This window comes from Sinocyclocheilus rhinocerous, unplaced genomic scaffold, assembly GCF_001515625.1.
Source record: "Sinocyclocheilus rhinocerous isolate Xijiao unplaced genomic scaffold, SAMN03320098_v1.1 scaffold554, whole genome shotgun sequence".
Taxonomy (NCBI): Eukaryota; Metazoa; Chordata; class Actinopteri; order Cypriniformes; family Cyprinidae; genus Sinocyclocheilus; species Sinocyclocheilus rhinocerous.
In genome coordinates, this window is record NW_015627893.1 from 19,429 (window position 1) to 43,791 (window position 24,363).

The 24,363-nt window shown below is 38.9% G+C and overlaps 2 protein-coding genes across 2 annotated transcripts in view; both read left to right on the forward strand.

Annotated features, from left to right (window-relative positions):
* The window catches only part of LOC107736964 (structural maintenance of chromosomes protein 1A-like), a gene marked incomplete at its 5' end in the record, with an annotated part of 20,570 nt that extends 13,112 nt beyond the window's left edge, over nt 1-7,458 (forward strand). Inside the window, 4 exons of the mRNA XM_016548355.1 lie at nt 398-549; nt 632-701; nt 2,111-2,221; nt 6,910-7,458. Of these exons, the coding sequence (XP_016403841.1) occupies nt 398-549; nt 632-701; nt 2,111-2,221; nt 6,910-6,990 (414 nt within the window). The remainder of the gene's footprint in view (nt 1-397; nt 550-631; nt 702-2,110; nt 2,222-6,909) is intronic.
* A 4,055-nt stretch (nt 7,459-11,513) lies between these two features.
* The window catches only part of LOC107736965 (6-phosphofructo-2-kinase/fructose-2,6-bisphosphatase-like), a 30,782-nt gene continuing 17,932 nt past the window's right edge, over nt 11,514-24,363 (forward strand). The window contains exons 1-11 of the mRNA XM_016548356.1: nt 11,514-11,604; nt 12,587-12,712; nt 14,598-14,694; nt 15,151-15,217; nt 16,657-16,731; nt 17,123-17,179; nt 17,394-17,515; nt 17,616-17,823; nt 21,684-21,758; nt 22,020-22,206; nt 24,244-24,306. Coding sequence (XP_016403842.1) covers nt 11,514-11,604; nt 12,587-12,712; nt 14,598-14,694; nt 15,151-15,217; nt 16,657-16,731; nt 17,123-17,179; nt 17,394-17,515; nt 17,616-17,823; nt 21,684-21,758; nt 22,020-22,206; nt 24,244-24,306 — 1,168 coding nt within the window. The remainder of the gene's footprint in view (nt 11,605-12,586; nt 12,713-14,597; nt 14,695-15,150; nt 15,218-16,656; nt 16,732-17,122; nt 17,180-17,393; nt 17,516-17,615; nt 17,824-21,683; nt 21,759-22,019; nt 22,207-24,243; nt 24,307-24,363) is intronic.

Genomic DNA, 24,363 nt, shown 5'->3' on the forward strand with positions numbered 1-24,363 from the left:
TTTGCATTTGTGATCGGAGAAATGACAAACAATAAGTGCTACTCTACACTGCTCAAAACTCGCTTTAAATATATAAAATATAAAAACTCTTTAAATTTAAAAAACGTACTTACAGTCTTTGAGTCAGAACAGCCGGCATTGTAGTCTACTCTACCAGGATCAGGAAACAGTCCTCCATAAAATGTGCTGCACACATCTGAATATTTGGGTTGAAGTGTTCTGGAACAGTTGCTTACTAAGGTTATGCTTACACAGTGCAAAAGCACTCAATGTAATGATCAAACTAATTGCTAATTTAAGTAATTTTCAGGTGTTTTCTTTATCAAGTTAGTCATTGCAAACCTAATCATCTCGTAGACACTAAGCCAAGTAATTGTGTATGTGTGTTTTTTGCCAGGCATTTCTAGGGCCTGAGAACCCAGAGGAGCCATATCTGGATGGTATCAACTATAATTGTGTAGCCCCAGGCAAACGTTTCAGGCCCATGGACAACCTGTCTGGAGGAGAAAAGACTGTGGCGGCTCTAGCCTTACTGTTTGCCATTCACAGGTATGTACAGCACATATTTACCCTCATGTGAAATCACATCCTTCACCAGACAGTACCTGACACAATGTCTTTACCTCTACAGCTATAAGCCTGCTCCCTTCTTTGTGCTGGATGAGATTGACGCAGCCCTGGACAATACCAACATTGGCAAGGTTTGTTTCACGCCAGGGTTTATACCAGAAACTGCTTAAAGTCACACACACACAGTCATTGAGGTGTATATTTGTCATATATTGCAACTGCAATATGATGAGCATTTAAGATATTTTATTGCTGCTGCTTAGATATCAAGGCAGCAAAAATGGCACGTCAAAATCCTTAAAATGTCTAAATCTTAAAGTTGTGAAGGAATAGTTGACCTAATAATGAAAATTGTAAATCATGCTCATCTTTGTCATACACAGATTTGCAGGATTTTGTTTCTTCTGTAGAATTTGTTCAGGTCTTAAGAATTACATTTGATGTTAAAAATTGTGCAGCAGCCCTTTAAAAGAACAAACTCTGGCTTCTTTCAGTGACCAAGTGAGCTAAAAACAAACAAAAGTTTATTTGCATTCACATTGACCTGTTGCACTAAAATAGACTTTTAGTCCACATTTAATCAATATGAATATTTTTAATAGAAATATTAATCATTACAATAGCTGTGATACTACAATAAAACAATACAGAAATTCTAATTATAAATATTATCAGTTAATATGTTTCTGTTGTAATTACGATTGTAATGTAAAATGGTGTAGGGGACCACAAGTGTAATGTGGTAGATCTTTGTTTCATGTGCTTTCTAAATGTGCACTTCATTATGCTCTCACTTATTTATGAGATTTTTTTTAAACATGAGATTTTTATTTGAGTATTTTTTAACATTACTCGATTCAGTCCACTGACATATTACCTGATAACTCAATTGCATTGATTTGGGTGATAGAACTTATTTCTTGAATATTTATGATAGTCTGCAGTTGTAAGTTGTAAACATTTGAACTCAACATTCTTTTGAATTGATTTTTTAATGGCCTTTAAATTACCTTTTTAATAATGAGATGGTTATTCAGGTTTGTAAAATCAAGTTGTCTTTTGACAAGTTATTGTCAGACATTCTTCGAATTGCAATTGTCTTAATTTTACTTTTTAAGTGATGTTTATGTAGGCATTAATATTGAAAAAGATACAGTAATGGGAAATGCAGCAGTCATGTAAGTAATAATAATGTGTATAAAGTCGCGATCTCATTTTCTTTTCCTTTTCTTTTTTTTGTATTTTTATATACATAACTTTTGCATACTCTGTAAATGTCATAAATTAAAATGTATCTGCATATTTCCATTTCCCAAAACAATTAATTTTTATATTAAACCTTTATGGTGCAGTGTAGATTGAAACATATGGCTGATAGGAATTCATGGATGACCCTTAATTTTATATTAAAACAGATCAGTAGACAATAAAAACATATGATTAAAATAGTATACACTTGTTATAGATCATATTGTATCTTATTATAACCCCAAAATTAAAAAATTGTCATCCTTCACTTACCCTTATGTGTGTTGTGTAGGTTGCAAACTACATCAAGGATCAGTCAGTGCAGAACTTCCAGGCTATAGTGATCTCCCTCAAAGAGGAGTTTTACACAAAAGCAGACTCCCTGATCGGAGTCTATCCAGAGGTAAGATTCTCATTTACAGCATGTGTTCATTACTGTGCTATATATATAAAATATATAATATTGTGGCATGACTTTAAATCAACATCTCAATGATACTGCTTAGGAGTGGGTGGTATGACAAAAAAAAAATCTTTGCAGAGATGCACATCACCTAACAATAATTCTGGATTAAATATATTTGTCACTACACTATATGTTGCAACTGAGAAACCACATACAGGTTTCATAATACTCAAATTGACAGAATATAATGGCTAACTTCAGTTGACAACTATTTTACATAAATTCAACTTTTTTTGAATTTAGCGCTTTATACAATACGTATTGTGTCAAAGCAGCTTTACAGTATTAGTAAATGAGGCAAGGGTGTAGAGTTACATTCAAGCTATTTTAAGGCATGAGAATTATTTTCACAGAAAAATACTGAAATATGTAATTTTGATGATCAAAGATGAGTTAAAAGTCCCCCTGTAGTCAAAAATGTTATCCCTTATAAGACAAAAACGGCTGTGTTTATGATATACTGACGTAGTTTTCTGCATACTGGTCGATAAATATGAAAGAAGTCAGTTCTGGCCCGGAACAACCTTTTCTGCAGTGGAAATGCACAGAATGGTTTGAGAATAGACACAAACCGGGAATTCGCACCGAGACCGCTGTTCTCTGTGCTCGCTCTTCGTGTGCGCTGCACGCAAACAAGACAAAGTTCTTTCTGTTCCTGTACTTAACTATTCCTGCGTTCACATTTTAATGTAATTTTAAATTAAGCAAAATCGAAATTCACGCGTCTTATCGAATACCTGGTTCACCTTCAGGAACTCGAGCTGCGTCGAGACGCTTTGGGAACGCCTTCACCTGCGGTGGAAACAGCGGCAGCTTCTGTCATTCAGCGAAGCGCTCTGTCATTGCTGCTTTGTTTGTTATAGTGACAGACAACTGTAAACAAGACATACACACACAAAAGCAAAAGACAAGTCCAAGGGCGGGCATGATAAAAGCAAGCATCAGTTTAGGCTGTGTTTCTCCCTGCCCTCGTTACATTACGGGCAGGGATACACACAGCCTTAGCGTTGTTTGCTTTGGAGCGAAGCACGCTGAGTCGGCTCTCGAGGGAGCTGACTGTGCGTATTGCGAGCGCTGCTCGCTGCGGATGCTTCGCTCCCGGAGGGCTCTCTTTCAAGGAGCGAGCCCTCGCCAGCGTTCCTCGCGGCTCAGACCCCGCTGCTGCCGAGGCAGAGCGGCGGCGGCGGTCGTGGGGATCACAGATGGATCTGGTGGAGGGAATGGAGACGGGCAAGTCCTTTTCTTCTTCCTCGACTACAAGATCCTCCCAGGGTTCGGACTATCTTTCTCCTCCTTCTCATCGTCCCTAAAAGACTATGGCAGCCTTAGTAGCCGCGGAGAGGCATCTGTGGCTGACTCTGTCCGACATTAAAGAGAAGGACAGGGTCTTCCTTCTCGACGCCACGCTTGCGCCTTCTGGCCTTTTCGGCAACGTCGTCAATTCCGCCGTCCACAGGTTTCAGGAGGCCCGTAACCAAGTGGCGGTGTTTGGACGGGAGCAGTCCCAGCCGTGTGCCCGCCCCTTGTACCGAGAGGCACAGAGATTGAGCTTTGCGACCCACACTCCTCCGTGTGGGGATCAGGGCTCACGACGACGCTCGCAGTCGAAGGCCGATCTGAGGACCGTCCTTTTGGCCAAGAAGTCTTCGACCAAGAAGCCCTGATATTTATGTTCCAGGGCTTCTGAGGGCAGCCCCCGCTGGGGAAGAGCGGTGTATGCCTCATTACACGGTGCCCGTCTCTCCTCATTGCCCTCAGCAGGCCGAACTGTTATCCCTGCCACCGCTGGTGCTTCAGGACACAGCGGTCTCTCACATCTCAGTGTCCGCCCGGAAACATAGCGGCTCTGGGAGGCTCGCTGCCTCTAAGGAGGTCTCCAGAGTGGCTGGTGCGTTCGTTCCCTGCTGGTCCTCCACTTCAGGGCACCGAACTAGCCGCTCCTATTACACTGGAGATCAGTCTCAAGAGACTTAGTAGATTTTCTGCCAGCGTGGAAGTTTCTGCCAAATATCTCACGATGGTGTCCTGCAGACTGTAGAAAGAGGTTACAGAATTCAGTTTGGTTCTCCTCCGCCTCGTTTCAATGGGATTGTTTCCACTGTGGTCGGTCCCAAGCAGGCTCCGGTATTAGAACAAGAAGGGCTTGTGGTGGCTCAAGACCCAGGGGTTTTCCCCAAGGGGAAATCCGCTTTGCATGATCAAGGTAACGCGGCGATGCTTTCGTACCTTAGACATGTGGAGGAAACCTTGGTTCTTGTCACAGGGCCCAGTGCTGGGAGCTCCTTGTTGTCGTGTAACGTTAACGACGGATGCGTCCCTCACCTGACTGGTTGGGGTGCAGTCATGAGTGGCTGCCCTGCCCACAGTCTGTGGAGCGACCGCCATCTTACGTGGCACATCAACTGCCTGGAGATGTTGGCCGTGTTTCGAGCACTGAAACACTTTCTCCTAGACCTGAGAGGCCATCATGTGTTGGTGCGCACCGACAACACAGCTGTGGTCTCTTACATCAACCACCAGGGTGGTCTGCGTTCGCGCCCCCTGCACAGGCTGGCGCACCAGATCCTTGTGTGGTCCCAAGGGAAACTCCTCTCGCTGAGAGCAGTGCACATCCCTTGGCATCTCAATCAGGGAGCAGACATCCTGTCGAGGCAGGGGCCGAGGCCTGAGGAATGGAGACTCCACCCAGATGTGGTGTGTCAGATTTGGAGAATGTTTGGTGGATCTGTTTGCGTCTCAGGAGACATCGCACTGTCCCCTCTGATTCTCTCTGACTCATCCAGCTCCTTTCGGGACTGGATGCCATGGTACAGACGTGGCCGAGGCTTCGTCTGTACTCCTTCCCCCCCCCAATCGCTCTGCTCCCGGGAGTTCTGGAGAGAGAGTGCGCCGGGACGGGGTCCGTCTGCTGCTAGTAGCCCCGTTCTGGCTTGGCCAAGAATGGTTCTCGGATCTGATTTCCCTTCTCGACGGCTCTCCATGGGAGATTCCTGTCAGGAGGGATCTCCTCTCACAGGCGGAGGGTACCATCTTTCACCCCCGCCACGAGCTGTGGAAGCTGTGGGTGTGGCCCCTGAGGGGGCACAACTCGTAGCTTCCGGTCTCTCAACCGAGGTTGTTGAGACCATCCCTCAATCCAGAGCTCCCTCAACGAGCAAACTGTATGCCCTGAAGTGGAAACTCTTCACTTCCTGGTGCGGAGATCGCCAGCTTGACCCAGTTAACTGCCCGGTCGGTTCAGTGCTGCAGTTCTTGCAGGCTCGATTCTCTGCAGGGTTGACCCACTCCACCCTGAAGGTGTACGTGGCAGCCATAGCTGCTTACCACGCACTTCTTGGTGGCCCCCGGTACGCTCAAATGTCCCCCGTGGGACCTGGCCATGGTCTTGGAGGCTCTCTGCAAACCTCCTTTTGAGCATTAGAGGAGGTTTCAGATCGAGTTCTGACACTTAAGACTGTCTTCCTATTAGCCATCTCATCGCTGAAGAGAGTCGGAGATTTGCAGGCCCTGTCAGTGGCCCCCTCCTTCCTAGACTTTGCGCCTGGCCTGGCCAAAGCTTTTCTGTACCCTAGGCTGGGGTACGTCCTTAAAGTGTCCTCCTCGGTGCCACGGTCCATCGTACTACAGGCTTTCTGCCCTCCTCCCTTTCAGGAGCCTGACCAGCAGAAGCTTAACTGTACATACATCCACAGAGCTGCCATGTGGAGGAAGTCTGACCAATTATTTGTCTGTTATGCTCCTTCCAAGAGGGGTCTGCTTGATACTAAGCAGACACACAGTCGGTGGATCGTTGATGCTATCTCCATGTCCTATGAGTCCTCTGGTCTCCCCTCACCCTTGGGGGTCAAGGCTTACTCCAACCGAAGCGTGGCGGCCTCCAAGGCCTTCCTGTCGGGTGTGGCTATACAGGATATTTGTAACGCTGCGGGTTGGTCTGCGCCGCTCACCTTCACGTTCATACCGCTCCTGGTTCCTCCGTCCTTTTGCCGTAGTTGTGCTGAGTAGATACACACTATGCAAGGACTTGAAAGTCTGGTGGCGTGGGCATTCTCGTTCCCAAAGCGTCTCGACGCAGCTCGAGTTCCTGAAGGGGAACGCCTCAAGGTTATGTATGTAACCCTGGTTTCCCTAGGGAATGAGACGATGCGTCTCCTGCCATACTTTCGGCATCCCTGCGAGGGCTTCCCTCATTCTACCAGAAGCTGCGGCTGTTTCCACCGCACTTGCCTTTATAGATTCCTGGTCACTACGTCACCCCGTCTGTGACGTCTCGCCCATCCATTGGACTGATTACACACGTCATTCAGAGCGTGGTCACGCTGAAGGCGTTCCCAAAGCGTCTTGATGCAGCATCTCGTTCCCTCGGGGAACCAGGGTTACATACGTAACCTTGAGGCATTCTTGGAAATTTGGAACAGGTTCTAAAATGGTTTTCGATACCCAACCCTAACTATCACCCACTTCAAAACTGCTTAATGTGAACTAAAAGGTATATGAAGAAGTTATAAACATGAACAGTATGGAAACTGTAAAGCTGCTTATGAAACAGTATGTATTGTTAAAGTGCTGTATGAATAAAAGTGACTTACTATGCATTTTACTCATTGTCTGCCCTTCCTCGACAGCAAGGAGACTGCGTCATCAGTAAAGTCCTGACCTTTGACCTCTCCCAGTATCCTGATGCCAACCCCAATCCCAATGAATGAGACATTACTCACATACCTAGAAACATTTGTTGTCTGTTTTGTTTTGTAGTTTTCAAAGATCAGCTTGGCTTTTTATGTTCTCAGTATTTACACATCACAGTCTCTTGCTAGATTTGAATATAGTTCATTATGATTTGTGTTTTTTTTTTGCTTGGGTCAAAATGTGTTTTTTTTTTTTTGTTTAGTGCTTTTTGGCAATCATGTAATTTTGATGAATCCATTGAAACTAGATTAGTCTGACTTTTCTAACGTTTTTAACTCTGCATAATTGGCTTTAAAGCTTTATAATGTAAAACTTCACAATAGAGGTTATGTAATGACTAAGACCTGCAGTTTAAGTGATTTTGTTGATTGGTAAAAGTTTTATCACCCCTTTTGTATTGACTGTATTTGTCCTGTATTTGTCCTTTTTAGTATGTTAAGTTTTAAGTAATTTTCTCTTGGAAAATAAACTTTGCTTCCCAGTAATATTTGAATACACATGAATGTCTTGTTTGAAATCATCTTAACTTGTTGTGTGGTTGTAATGGCTTACTGTAACTTTAAAATTTCACTTTGGTTGTAATGGATCCATGCAGCAACTTACTGAGCATATGTAGAAGGTCACACATAAACATGCTATATATATATATATATATATATATATTTATATTTACAGTGGGGAAAATATTTATTTGATCCCCTGCTGATTTTGTAAGTTTGCCCACTTACAAAGAAATGAAGGGTCTGTAATTTTTATGTAAATTTTACATTTTATGTCTGTAAGGTTTATTTTAACTGTATAGAGACAGAATACCAACCAAAAAAAATCCAGAAAAAAACATTATATAAAGGTTCACAAAAGAGTAGCTTTTGAAAAAATATTTGGAGTCAACAGAATTACACGCAATTACACACAAACTTGGGTATATTTTAAATATATCAAAAGTTTCATCTGAAGTGGTGTTTAAGTATATTTTTTACAGACTTTTCAGAGGTGGCATGGATGAATTGCATAAAAAAATGCTATAAGATTAATTGGGTTTTAAATGGACATTAATGGGTTTAAAAAATTAATATTGAAATATTTTTTTAAATAAAATGATACTTTAAATATGAAACTAAAACCGCCAGTAGGTGATGGTCTTAATGAGTGTGTCATTCATTCAGCCGAGCGAAACCTAAGCAAGTAAAATCTTTATGAATGATTCACTTTATTTGTTTTAAAAAGTTCTGCTGTAGCTTTCTTTGAAACTTTTTGTTGGCAAAATTGAGCAAAAACAGACAGTACTGACATAAATGGAACAGAATATTAACTTATTGTTTATTGAACTGTAGTATAAAACCGTATCTCATTGCTAATCATGCAGATAAAAAAAAACAAAAAACTCTTGCTAGTGATATTGCTAAACAAAAAAGGCCAACATAATACATTAATTTCATAATTTACCAACTTTAAAACCAAACCTACACCTTTGCAAGGCATTGATCCATCCTGATCTTACTTAACGGGCTCCCAGTTGTTTATAGACACTGGCTTTCAAATCACTACTAGTGTATGATCCTAAAAGAGCGACGCCTTGTTCCTTCACAACGGGCCACAGTCACTCTCCAAACCTTACACCATTATTGTCGCTTTGGTGTAATAAGCTGCCAACCTCCACCCAGACGGCTGAGACCATCACATCTTTCAAGAAGCAGCTGAAGGCACATTTATTCCACAAGCACTTAACCACCACGCTCTAAAAACGCACTTAAGCGTGTGCACTTCAGCACACAAGCATGCACTAGCTTGCTTCTAAATGTTTAATAAACCTTGCAATGTGCGAATATCATTGGCTCTTTGATTAATTGCTTTGTTCATCTTTTTGTAAGTCGCATGACCTTGGCACTGCTAGTGACATGCTCTGCTGTTTAAACTACAGGAGCACCTAATACCTGTACTTGACTGATGGATAATTATCAATCTTAGCTTATGCCTGTCAAGCCACTCCATACAGATGTTATACAAACAAAATATAATAAAATACACTGACATTCGTCTTTATAACCTGCATGCATTTAGTATTCAGTTTGCTTTAATATGTGAATAGTAATACTACATAATACGGTAAGCCTCAAGTTAAATGTTTACAAGTAAATGTTTTGATTCATCAGTGTAATAAAAAAAAGGCAAATTAATACTGTAAAAGCTATAACAAATACACCATAACAAATTATTTTGAGTTTTTACAATATTTAAATGAGAAAACTTTCAGATATGGTCAAGTCTTACGCATGAAAGACATTTAGTCAAATGACCTTCAGATACAGGCAAGGTGAGCTCTCTCTTTCTCTCTCTCACACACACACGCACACACACACACACACACACTATATATTGCATATCCTGTTTTAGAAACAGCACTATTTGTTGAAACAGTTATGCAAACTTTTTTGTCTACTGTTCACTATTTTTAAAGTCAGAAATCATGTCAAAGAATGAAATGCTTCAAATTTGTAACACCATGTATCTTGGTATTTCTCTTTCAAAATTGTGTAAAGTGAAAATAAGTGTGTGTGTGTGTGTGTGTGAGAGAGAGAGAGAGAGAGAGAGAGTTGTGTGCACCAGTAACTTATTTGAAAAAGTACTCAGATACTTTCTATTAAAATAAAAAGCAATCAATGCATTATTTTACTAGTTACTTGAAAAAAAGTAACCAGATTACACAACTCACGTCACTTGTAATGCATTACACCCAACACAGCCACAGTGGCTGATTTACCTGTTCACCTGTGCTAGTTAAGTTGCTTATTATCTCTGCTCATGAGTACATTAGAAGCATTCATTCGCACAGAGACACGCAGAACATGCAGATTTCATATCTTTTTCGCAGTTTAATATTCACAGACACTAGACACTTTGATTACATGAAAATAATTTTTTACATCCCTGCTTTTTTGCCAAATTCCATGGTTTCCAGTCAGTTTCTGTGACTGGATTCCGCGATTCACTCTGGAATTTTTTTTAAAACAGTGGATATAAAAAACAAACAAAAAAACATGTTATTTAATAATTTTAATATGCATTATTTCTTAGTTAGAGGTGGAAGCATATCTAGTTGAAAACCAGAAAGTAGGCTGATTATCATGGATAATGTTCAGCAATGATCACCCTACATTATGTTTTAGAATTTTGTTAAAATTTAATTTCATAATATCCACCACCAGACAGCATCAGTTTATGTATTATGTTGAAAATGCGTCGATGTTTTGTTTTTCAGATACAAAATAATCACGGAGTCATGCCAAGTGTGAAGAGACAATTTTCTTGAGAGCTTAAGCACTGTTACCTTCAAAAACACATGACCGCGGACTACAAGTACGTGCTACTATGGCGAGCCAACCCTTCGCCATTGGAAGGAGCCAAACGACGTAATCATGACTAGTGAATATTCAAGTCAGCAGTCTTCGCGCAGTATGGTTGGTATTTTGGCTGTTTTGCGGTGTTTGTGTTAATGTGTGTTATTAATGGAGCGTTGTGAGAAAGCCGTCATGAGAAAGAGAACGCGCTGCGAGAGTACAGGTTAGACTGAAATAAATATCTATGAGCATGAGATACTGCATGAAAATACTACGAGATACTGCGTTTTCAATACTCACACACACATTTGTTTCACTGTGAGGACTAACATCGTTTTTATATCGAGAGTAATGTTTTCTATTGCCTAACCCCGCCCCTGCCCCTAAAAATAACCCTCACAGAAACTTTGCATAACACTATATTTTAAGAAAAAATCTGGAAAACTTTTTGACTAGTGAGGTTCTGCTTTCTAGTTGGTGTTTAACAGGTTTCACTGTATTAGTGAGAATTTTCGTGAGAGCTTAAGCACTGTTACCTTCAAAAACACATGACCGCGGACTACAAGTACGTGCTACTATGGCGAGCCAACCCTTCGCCATTGGAAGGAGCCAAACGACGTAATCATGACTAGTGAATATTCAAGTCAGCAGTCTTCGCGCAGTATGGTTGGTATTTTGGCTGTTTTGCGGTGTTTGTGTTAATGTGTGTTATTAATGGAGCGTTGTGAGAAAGCCGTCATGAGAAAGAGAACGCGCTGCGAGAGTACAGGTTAGACTGAAATAAATATCTATGAGCATGAGATACTGCATGAAAATACTACGAGATACTGCGTTTTCAATACTCACACACACATTTGTTTCACTGTGAGGACTAACATCGTTTTTATATAGAGAGTAATGTCTTCAATTGCCTAACCCCGCCCCTGCCCCTAAAAATAACCCTCACAGAAACTTTGCATAACACTATATTTTAAGAAAACATCTGGAAAACTTTTTGACTAGTGAGGTTCTGCTTTCTAGTTGGTGTTTAACAGGTTTCACTGTATTAGTGAGGACATTTTGGACCTCACAAGCATAGTCAAACCTGTACACACATAAATAGGTACAGTATCTGTGCTGGCAGGGCTGTGGTGTCTTCTTACCGATGTGTCAAATGTGTTCTGGATAAACACTGACTTCTGGACAGAGAGCATCTGTTGAATATGTATCACTCACAAATTGAACTGACACAAAATCCTCTGGAGAAGATCTGGGTGCCATGGATGAGCAGCAGGTTGAGACGGAGAAGAGGCTGTAAGTCATACGTCTAAAGAAACATCTCTGTCTCATCCCTCACTCTATTTCTGTGGTCTTATCAAGTTTTAAAAGTAGGCTATCAGTTAATTACACTGTTAGAAATGCATCTTGCCAAGTGAAGTTTTTAAAGACTTCTTTGTAAAACATTTGTAACAACTTTTCTTTTAGACCTTTGTAAACTATTTTTTATAAAACTTTTATATTTAAGGGACTCCCTAAGTGAGAGTCATATATAAATAGAGAGATAAGAAAGTATATTGCATCGTTTCAGAACTGGTTTACACACACGTGTTGAAAAACATATTGGATCCATAGCTTTCTTAAAATAGTGACTTGTGACCGTAGTTGTTATTCGTACAACAGCACGAATTAATAAAAAGTATTATTGATGCTTGCCAATATTTTTCCTCTAACATACAGGATTATATAAAGATTTTTTTGACTGGACTCTTTAAATTATTGATTATATGTCTGTTTTTGTTTTTAAATCATGTTATGATGTTATATGTAAAAGACAATAAAAAGTTGATCACAAAGAAAGTATACTGCATAGTGAAACTGCTTTAAAATAAAATCGTATATACAGAGGATATTTCCTAATACTAGAATTCGTTTGCAATTATTTGTAATAAAATATCAGTTTTGTGTGTTTTTTAATGGTGTTTGATGCAGTGTGTGACGGTTTGTGTCCTCAGGGCTGTTCACCTCACTGAAGTCCAGTTCACTGCCCTTTGCACACACAAACAAACACAGAGACCACTGATACAAGAGGCACTAGTACAATATTTTCACTGATGTAAATTACAATGAAATGAGTGGGAGTGTAAGCAATGCTTCTATTTCCATTGAGATCAGTTTAAGAAATCCATTATAAAACCATATCAAATGATGAATCTGTTTCTGTATGAATGTATGAAATGTTAGACTAATATATAGTGTGCATTTTTTTGTTTAGACATGTTGTCTGTGTTTATTTCAGCATCAGTACCACAGTTCACCAACTCGCCCACCATGATTGTGATGGTTGGTCTGCCTGCCCGAGGAAAGACTTACATCTCAAAGAAACTCACACGTTACCTCAACTGGATTGGAGTTCCCACCAGGGGTGAGAATTATTATACATACTGTAGAAACATTATATGAACGAATCAATTAATCAGATTAGCAGGCAAAGCACAAAATCAAGCAACATTACAACCTCAATTAAAAAAATGTTGGGACATTTTGTAAAATGCAATAAAAATCAAGAATCTGTGATTTGTTAATTCTCTTTAACCTTTATTAAATTGACAAACATACAAAGAAAAGATTTCCAAAGTTTTCACTGACCAACTTAATTGTATTTTGTAAATATAAACTAATTTTGATGTTGATGGCTGCAGCATACTCTAAAGAAATGGAGCACTCTGTCACATCAACTGTCCTTTTAATTACAATGATTAATTGTTTGAGAATAAACACTAATACTACACTATACTAATTGTTAAAGTTTTGCATGCAAAATTGTTGTCCAATCTTGCTTGATACAAGACTTCAGCTGCTCATCAGTCCGTAGTTGTTATTGCCTGATTCTCCTTTTCATGGTGGGCCATACATTTTCAATTGGAGGCAGATCTGCTGGCCATCCACATGTTTAGAAAACCTTGCTGTTGTAGCACATGCAGACTGAGAACTAGCATTGTCTTGATCTAATAACCATGGACTTCCCAGGAAAGACCCCCATACCATGACAGACATTTGCTTTTGCTTCTGTCGCTGATGAAAGTCTGAATGGTCCCTTTGGTCTTTGGGACTGAGAGCTCGAAATCCATTTTTCCCGGAAACAAGTTGAAATGTGGAGTCATTACTCATTGGACTCACACCTTTCCACAGTCTTTCTGATTATCTTGAGATGAGCTCTGGTCCAGAGAACCCGGCGGCATCGCTGCATTTGATGTATACTCCTTGCGTAACAGAGATTGAAGTTGCATTTCTTGAAGCAGCGGCAGACTGTGGTAAAGCAACTGAATTACTCCTGAACCCATGTGGCTATATTTAACACATCCGCAGCATGACGGTTTCTTATGCAATGCCATCTGAGGGCTCAAAGGTCACACCCGAGGTTTCCTGCCTTGCCCTGCATGTACTGAGATTTCTCTGGATTCCCTGAACCTTTTCACAATATTATGTATGGTAGTTGGTGAAAGACCTAAATTCTTTGCGATTTTGCATTGAGAAATTTGATTTTTTTTATTTGTTTGACACTCATCCCATGAAATTTGGCAAAGTGGCTTTGCTGGCAAAGACTGAGATGCGCCTTTTACACCCAAATATGATCCCCTTACGTATTACCATTTCACCTTCTTATTGTGGACTGTTTCAACAGATTAACTTGGATATTCTATCCACCTTATTTTTCAGTGGAAGTAAGCCATTTTCTGTCAATGTGCGAGACTTCCGGTTCATTAACCGCTGTAGGGAAATAACAAGAAGAATAACAAAGTGCAGTAAAGGGTAAAACGGTTTTCACTACAAACCAGTGTGTTCATAATTAGGATAATACCATATTAAAATAATATGGTAAGACACCAGTTTGAAATATCAAGCCGCAAAACGAGGTGTTTTGTACAGCTAAAAATAGCTGGAAGCGGGTGACACTGGAAGCCAGACGCATTAAATTTACAAAATGGCCACGCCTGCTCTTACGGGAAAAATAAGGTGGATAACCTTTTCACTTTTATTTTGCCTCTGTTCCAACTTTTTTGGAGTGTTTTGCAGCCATCAAAATCTAATGTATTTATAATTACAAAACATATTTAAGCTGGAAAACTTTGGAAATCTGTTTCTGTTAACTGACCAAATAGCATAGTTAGTGGTCGATACATGTACTTTCTGGCTAATATACTGGTAGATATTAGAAATATATATGTTTTTGTTGTAACTGTGGTACTGTCATTAGAGCATTATTTCTTGCACTATACATGATCACTGATGTGAAACTATTTTAACAGTGTTTAACGTTGGACAGTACCGCAGAGATGCTGTACGCACCTATAAGAGTTTTGAATTCTTCCGCCCAGACAATGAAGAGGCCATGAAAATTCGCAAGTGAGAAACTCACACTTTATACATCAGTGTTTTATCTAAGCAGTATCACCTAAACAAGAGTTATTAAGCTTTGAGTCAATACACTGTGGCAGTATTTGTCCTGAATCCATAAGTTGAGTAAATGATACTGTGAGTCTCTAATAAAGACAGTCACTTTATTAGAGACTTGTTTATTACTGTATTACTGTAATAATGTAATGTAAGCTGCCGAAAGGGTCTCTGAACAATCTCCACCACTGAGAGCCAGTTGCACTAGACTTCCATTGACTTCCCGCTTGAGGGGCTCTGCCTTTTGTAGTGAGTAGGTCATAGGGATGCTCACTTGCTACTGGAATTCACCCTATATCAGTATACCATTCACCCAATCAGATATGAGCAGCAGAACTAACTGTTGTATCAACTGTATTGTACGATTGTGCGCATTTTATTTTATTTTTTGTAAACTGTGTCCTTTAGAGCTTGTGCTCTGGCGGCGTTGAAGGACGTCTTTTGTTACTTCACTCAGGATCATGGACAAGTGGCAGTAAGTGACAGCATACACACACATGCTCACCTCAAAATGGACAATTTACTGATGTTACTACAGAAATCGATGAATTGAGAAGGGATGTATAGACACTTTATCTTTCTCTGAACAATTAACACTAAAGTTGGTAAGGCAATACGTGTTATCATAGTAGTTTAATGCTCCAGTATACTCTGTTTAATGCTGCCGTATGTTTATACACCCCTTGCCAAATGCTTGGAATAATTATGATTTTTAAAATTTTTGTCTTTTGTAACAACTTTTAAAAAGACTTTTAAAAGTCTTTTATGCTCACCAAGGCTGCATTTATTTAATCAAAAACACAGTAAAAACAGTAACATTTTAAAATATTTTTATGATTTAAAATAACTGTTTTCTATTACAAAATATGCTGATTTGGTGCTCAGTTAATATCATTTATTATTGGTGCTTAATTATTGATAATTAGGGACCAAGTACCAAAGGTGCGTATAGGCATCTATTGTATTTACTAGTTTTATTCTTCTTCTTCTCCTTCTTCCTCTCTCAAGTCTGACCGCCCATAGAATGCAAACAGAAAGAGGACAGATTCTGAACATTTACCACAGCAAATTTGGAGTTTCTCACTCAAACCCTTTAACGTCACCAACTGTCCAAAGTTGCAGTCATGTTTATGCTATTAACTTTTGAACCATTGCAATGAATTGTATTTTCTGAAAAACCTACTTGTCCAGTTTTCACCAAAAGTTGCTCAGATCATCTTTAGACCATGCTGGCAAAAAGTTATTAAAAGATTTTCAATAGACAAAACCATTCTCATATAGTCTATCAAGGAATTTGATGAAGAGCATGCCACAAGCACAGTGAGGCTATATTTCTGCAATGCTTTAGCTTATTCAGTTCAAACTTGGTTATAACAACCATGACCTGATGGTACGTGAGCAGTTTCGACAGTGCCACATATTGGACAAGAGATGTGAAAAATTGACATTTTTAAGGTCTCCTTAGAATTCAGTACAGCAAACCAAGTTGAACAGTGGAACAGCTGAACAATTTTGAATCTCTGTTTTTATTCCCTGGGTCCCACAGAATCCCATAGTATATGTTTTTCGAACGTCACCTATTTTGTCTGTCGGCCACTAGTAGTCATTTAATGATGTCATATTACAAGTTATTGTATTGATGGGTTTTCAACCATTTTATTTAGTGTCTTTATTTGCACATTTTCAGTTGGACTGATGCTCCCTGCCATTGCCCAGCTCTTCATTTTCCCTCTGTTGTGCTTGGCCCCTAATTGCTGCTTAAAGCTATTTTGGTTCTTATTATTATCAGTGTTGAAAACAGTATATTTTTTAAGCAGCAGCCAGAAACTCTAAAATTATTCCAAACTTTTGATAGGTAGTGTATGTGAAAGGTTTTTAATGATGTTATGACTAATTCAGCACATTTATGTTCAGGTGTTCGATGCGACCAACACAACAAGAGAACGTAGAGAGGTGATCCTCACCTTTGCTAAAGAGAACGGCTATAAAGTGAGTGAAAAAGGTGAACTGATGAATTAATATTCATCAAATTAATGGTAACGCTTTAGATTAGGGACATTAGAACACGTGTTCACTTGTTAGCTAAGAGTCTTCCCTAAATAAACTTATAATTTGCTGCTTGTTGGTAGTAAGTAAGGCACTTGTAGTAGTTATGTTTAGGTATTGGGTAGGATTAAGGAATTTAGAATATGGCCATGCATTAAGATGTTCTTCATAAGATCTAATAAACAGCCAATATGCATGCTAATAAACAACTAGTTAATAGTGAATAATGTTTACTAATCTGAAGTGTTACCAAATTCCGACCTAATTTCTAGAGTATATTTAGAAAATATTTCTACAATATATAACTTTTAAATTAGGGTTGTCTTTCTTGTAGGTGTTTTTTGTTGAGTCTCTTTGTGATGACCCAGAAATCATTGCAGAAAACATCAAGGTGAAGAAATATGAGTATATCATAACATGTTAAAAAATTATATTTGCTTCTCCTTTTAATTATTGATCTGTGTGTATTATTGTGGCTGTATGTGTGAGTTGCTCTGTAATGAGGTGCATCATTTTAAAATATTACCTGGTCGATCGTCGGTATTGGAGTATATATTTGTCTTGTAAGCAGTTCTTTAAAAAAACAAACCTTTGTTTATCTACAGCAAGTGAAGCTGAGCAGTCCTGATTATGTTAACTGTGATAAAGAGGAGGCTGTGACTGACTTCCTTAAGAGAATAGACTGCTACAAACTCACATACGTTCCTTTAGATGATGACAAAGACAGGTGAAGCATTGTCACCCTGAGTGAATTTAACAAACATCTGTTGTTTGACATGATTGTAGTGGAAGTCCTCATCATTACTGTCCTCTCTCTGTGTCCACAGGAACCTGCCATACATTAAGATCTTTAACGTGGGCAGCAGGTACCTGGTTAATCAGGTCCAAGATCATATTCAGAGCAGGATCGTCTACTATCTGATGAACATCCATGTCACACCTCGCACTATCTACCTCTGTCGTCATGGAGAGAGTGAACTCAACCTTTTGGGGCGTATCGGAGGTGATTCCGGCCTCTCGCCACGAGGAATGAAGGTTAGCTTAAATCTGATTAAAATAATGCAAATAGTGTTGAGCAGGGCTTTCAGGCTGAATTGCTGGCTATAACGTTTTAAGGAATTACTATGTTTATTGTTACTACTAATGTTACTACTAATACCTTAATGAGGAGAGGTGTTCTACTACTTTCCTTTGTCTTAATGCTTCTTGAGGCAGCAAATTTTTAATTTGCACTGAGGGATTTGACATTTATGTTTATATAACATTAATTATATTTATAAGGGATTCGTATAACATAAATGTGTATTTTATCCAATTTAAATATTTTGTCAGTCAAAAAATTACCTGTAAATTCTATACTATGATTATAAAAAGAAATGTAACATCACACAATGTTAAGGTAAACTTAAAAAAAACAAAAACAGGAAAGCTATTTTTAAGGCAAAAATCTGGTAAATTCAAACAAAACTCTTCAAATAAATGAATCTAAGGCTTAAATGGCCTCTGAATAATAGCCAAGTTCTGTCATGATACTCTAGATGGCGCAGACTGACGGGTCATTAACGCAAACTGATGATATTCACCGCGTTAAACTACTTGGCACAAGTTGATTGATTCAAATCACATACACAGCCAAAGAGCTTGCTGCTTTACATTTAAATACTGGTTAGCATTCACTAGAGCATTTCACAGCGTGCTTTCAGAGTTCCTCTGAAGCCCTCCACCTTCCCCAGCTCCAGCTGTATAGATCTACTACGGGTTATTATGCTATTTGTGCAGCAGCAGTGCGTTTTAAACTCACAGAACCATATAGGCGTATGTATTGGCAGTAGCAATTTCTCATACTTGCTTGCAGCAGCAGCAGCAGCAATAATCTACAACTACAGCAAAGACCAAATACATTAACATTGTCATATACGAGAGTTGTCATGATAGAAATATTTTTAAAGATATTCTTGAAGGATATTGTATGCTATACTTTTTTTTTTTTACTTTGATTCAAAATGGCTAAATTACTTACTAATTCTAATTTCAAAATACTATTTAGTACAGATAGTATACTTGTTACTCAATCAGCCAGTGACTTCATACACAGAGTTTGTATACAATGTTACCTCCAGAGGCTAATTTTAGACAGCCTTCTGAGAAGACATAATGTTCTAATGATTTGGAAAAAAAACAAGAGTTTTGGTGATAACCAAAAAAAGACTTCCTTTGTTTCCAAAAAAAAAAAGAAAGAAAAAAGCAGGACCAGGAAAGCACATCCGGAACAAACAGTGTTAGCTTCTGATAGGTTGAAGCAAGTCGATCACAGGAATGCAGGAAGTATGGCAGAACAATTCAGAGTCTTGTTCCCTTCTCAGGGAACCATGGTTACAGTTTTAACCTGAGATGTTCCCTTTCGAGGGAACTTGTGTTGCATCTGAAAATAATGATGCTATGGGAATGATAATACCTACTTTGCCATACTTAACTGTCTAATGTGAAATCATGCGAGCACAACTAAGACAGCAGCACCTGAGAACCTGGTGCAGAGCCCAGGCCTAAGTTAGAAAATTTTACAAATGTCAGCGAAAAGGACTAACCTGCCACATCTCAAATGTCTTGAAGGGATACCCTTGACAAGAAGGCTTTAGAAAGCTATCCACTTGCTTAAAGCTTACTTAAATTAAACACCTAATTTCCAGCGATATCGTCGACTTGATTGCACAGATACTATTTTAACTGAACTGAGCTGGATGATGACATCACTGAATTCAATGATGAACTGCATTTAACTGAAAATTGAGTGTTTACTATTGTCCTTTTGCATAATTGACACACGATTTTCCTAATTAATGCTGCACAGTTGCTTTGACACAATCTGTATTGTTAAAAGCTCTATATAAATAAAGGTGACTTGACTTGACTTGCTTGGTTGCAGGAAAACCATTTCTTGGTCGCAGGAAAACCTTTTTCTCTCTAGAAAGTAGCTCCTCAAAGAACGCCAGGCGGAAGCGGAGCGTTCACAGTGACAGCCACTCACTCATGCTCCGCTGCCAGACAAATAACACATAAATCATGTGTGTCCCTCGCACAGGCAGGGAATAACACATTACCTAATTTACTGTTTTCACACCATAACATGTTTGTAACTGAATTGTGCAATGGCACAGGACAAACAACATAAACTTGACACACAATTTCACACAGAGCACTTGCTGATGACACAGAAGCTGACACTAGCCCCTTTCACACAGCAATCCCGGTAAATTACCATAAAATTACTAGTATGACTTTACCAGTAAATACACAAATATGCTGTTCACACAGGCAACAACATTCTGGCTTTTTGCCTGTAAGAGTCCATTCACACATCAGCACCAAAATGCCATAAATTCTGTGATGTCAGTCATCGGAAACTATCTTTAAAAGCTGTGCCATTGTCTTCATTTACCTGCATGAGTAGAAGTGCTTAGGTTCACTACCGGTCCAATTTGACAACATTTTTGATGTCTGAGTGACAGGCATAAGGGGGTGATCCAAAAGAATGCATTTTAGCTCGTATAAACACGAGACACGCATTATTGTATCCAATTGTAGAGCCGCAGTCCTGATGAATGGAAAAGAAGGCTGGGTCTCACACGCAACACGTTGAAAAAGCTGCGAGATGAGGGACAATGGTCAATGATACCCATCTAGTGCATATTTACATGGAAAAACTAATAGAAAAAAGCAGCAGAGCTTTGTAAATAGCTCAGAGTAATCACATCATCTCCATAAGAACGCTATGATTGACCAATTTGGAACAAAAGCAGACTTTATTCGTCAGCCCGTTCTACGTGCTCATAACGATAATCTTCATGCTGTGTTCACAGTCAGGCAATCAAGTCTATCATCAATAAACATTGGCATGTTCTGAGAGCCGATGACATCGGAGATAGAATCTTCAAGGAGCCTCCCCCTTTCTCATATTATAGGGGATGCAACATAAGAGATCATTTAGTCAGTTCTAATACCTTCATTAAGGAGAACAAATATGTGACTTTGGATCATTCCACTGGCTTCTTCCCATGTAAGATTTGTTCAGCTTGTGAAAATGCAATTAAATTGGACTCTTTTACTCTTTTACTTTTTACTCCAGTTCTCCTCCGGCCAGACGAACCAGCAGGTTGATCCATGCTGCCCAGATGTGGCATTTATAAATTGCAAATGATCTTGAAATTGTGCGCAGCTGAATGGTGTCAGATTTCCGCCTTGTAAACGCCCCCTAATTAATATCATATGCCATTATCCGAATTTCTATGCTAGAGAATGACGAGCACAAAGAAAAAAAACACTTTACTGAGTCTGAAATTGAGGTCCTGCTGGTGGAGAGGTAGGTTTGTGCGGGACGCTTTTTATTTCATGTGTAATTATTCTGTGGACAAACAATGTGCGTGTGATAACGATAATCAAGTATATTTTATGATTTTTTTTTTCTCCTATGAATCTTATTATTATGACGATTACAGGTGTGTTGTATGATGGGTAGTGTGCAACTGGTTGGTCGATGGCAGTTTGTGTATGTATTGTATTAAGTATGTGTCCAAGACAATTTTCCTTCGGGACAATAAAGTCTGTCTAATCTAATCTAATCTAATTCACATATTTTCGGAGCATCGCATCATAAGTTCTTGCATTTGTTTGTGCATTTTTATCTTAAATTTGATGAATGTTTGAATTTTACTTTGACTGCCATAAACCCTACCCATAATAGTATAGAGATTTGGGGTGGACTCATTTGACTGGAGCAGTAAACCACCTTACTGGTCCCCTCTCATGTCACCCATAAAAAATTACATGGCAATGCCCTAGAAACACCCATAACCTCTGCACAGCAACAAGCTGAAAAACAGAAGACCTATTTTTGTCAGTTTGCTGCAGCTCTAGGCACATACATCAGGGGTCAGTGCATCCTGGATCTGAAGATCTGGACCAGTCACTGGCCTGTTTTTCCCCCATGGGGTAGTTTTTGTTGTTTATTTTGTTTTATTTTTAATAAAAAGCCCTTATCTCCTGCACCATTGAGTCCTCGCCTCATCCCTTCATCCTCACCTATTACTATTATTATTTTTTTAATAGAAATTCAATTCATTATTTATTTATTTATTTATTTTATTTCAATGGAAAATGGTTTTTCTTGAATAAAGGTGCAGTTACATCATCTACTAGTAGGGCTTAACCGCTAATGCTAACCTGATCTCTGTAAGGTGTTTTTATCCTTGTTTTATTTGTATTGCAATGCTTGTGTATTTGTGTGTGTTCAGTCCTATGAGGATCTGGTTCAGCGTTTAGAGCCTGTAATCATGGAGCTTGAGCGGCAGGAGAACGTTCTGGTCATATGTCATCAGGCTGTCATGCGCTGTCTGCTGGCGTACTTCCTAGACAAAACCTCAGGTAGAGAAAATCTTTCAGAACATACTACTGGAACATTACTCCAATACTTGAGCTGTACAGTTGCAATCAAAAGTTTGGACGACCTGGATTTCTGTATTGATTAAAAAATGTTGTGATCTTTATTCAAGTCCACACTGCTACTATTCCTACAAAATGTCACGGGGGAGCAATCGGTTTTCCATCTACTGTAAAGTTTTCGCTCCGTTCACCCCTCATCACACCACAGCTGTTTCCTCCAGCAAAAATGTAGCCCTTAACACATATGATAGCCTACTTTATAAAACGATCATGTTGCTATTTTCATTTGAAAATGTAACTTTCAATATTAAACATATTACAGTGCATGTGGATTAACCATACAGTAATGCACATAACTGATTAAAAAGACAGTGACAGACAGTACTTGAGCATAGAAAGAGGTTTGTATACTTGAGCTAAAGAAAGAGCTTTGCCTGGGTTTTAAAGCAGGTTTGATTTTTCTTTCTTCCTTATCACTCTGTATTTACAGCAGTTTCAGTGTCCACTCGGTTCAAATGTGTATGAATGGCTACACGTAGATGTGTGCACTGTCTGCCAGAGCTGTGTGAGATCACTACCATGCTGTTTTTGTGGGGGTGGGGGAGGGGTGTTAAATAAATTGTATTGTTTTTTTGTCAACTCACTTGTTTCATTTCTATAGGTTTTTAACATTCTAAAAGCTCTTTATTCCAAAGATATACTACAAGCTTGTGAATCCTCTTAAGCTGAAGCACAACTTCTACCAAATTTTTCTTGTAGCTGCTTATAAAACATACACCACTCTGTGCCTTTACTGCTTGTGTGTAATTAGTCAGTGCATTCAGTAGGCGTAATGTATTGCAAGTATTACAATTGGATTATTATATTATTATTGTTGATATTGCAAGTATTACATACAACAATAATAAAGCAGTGCATTGACATAAAAAAGGAAATGTAATTTAGGCACTTAAGTACTTTTAAAAGCAAGTACTTCTGTGCTTTTACTTCAGTAAAAATCTGTCTTTACAACTTTCACTTGTAATGGAGTAATATTTGACCAGCAGTATCTGTACTTTCACTCAAGTAATGGAACTGTGTACTTTGTCCACCTCTGCTGATATTTGTTCATTTATTTGGATCCCCATTAGCTATGCCCAAGAGCACTGCTAGTCTTCCTGGGGTCCGCACAACACTTAAAATTCATACATTATTACGTACATATAAAAATATTAAATACATTTTTCACATTCCATGAGCACCAATTTAAACATTTCTTCCACCTTTTAATATATAACTCACCTACTATAAAACTTATTGCTCATTCAATGAATTCTTATGCCTCAACTATCTATAAATACAATAATACGGTGTGCCTTCACCTGCCTTCTAAAATCTTTTTTCCGTGTTATAATAATTAATGACCTTGGTAAAAAAATACCATAATTTCATTGCCCTGTATAGTACTGTACGTCTCAGAAAGTTAGTTTTAGCATTGGGGAGTAAAAATCTACTCTCTGTTGCTCGTCTAGTTACATATTCATGTGACTGAACATTGGATTGCACTGGTGACTTTTTACACACTCTTATGCACCGGCACTCGTTGACCCCACTCTGTGCCTTTACCCCAATGTATCCTCAATGTGGTGTATGTTTTATAAGCAGCTACAAGAAAAATTTGGTAGAAGTTGTGTTTCTGCTAAAGAGGATCCACAAGTTGTTAAAATCAGGGGTTCACTCACATTTTCAAGTATGCACGGTGAATGCTTAGTCAATGTCTTCAGTAAAAAATGTAACAGTACAACTGCTTGTGTGTAATTAGTCAGATTGTGTTTGTCTATAATTCTGGTCAAACCATATTGTATGATTAATCAATACAGAAATCCAGGTAAGAAGTTCAAGTTCACACACATCTTGCATGTCACTGATATTTACAACATTTTACTCTTAAATTGCTTGGATAGAAAACTGTCAGTCTAGGGTGTGCATGTACATTTGGCTGAGTGTTTTAATGACCGCTCTGTCCTGATGTTCCTCCAGATGAGCTGCCTTATCTGAAGTGTCCTCTGCATACGGTGATGAAACTCACTCCTGTTGCCTATGGTCAGACTCTCTCACTCTCTTCTGAAATATAGCTTTTTACGTATAGATCAGTTAGAT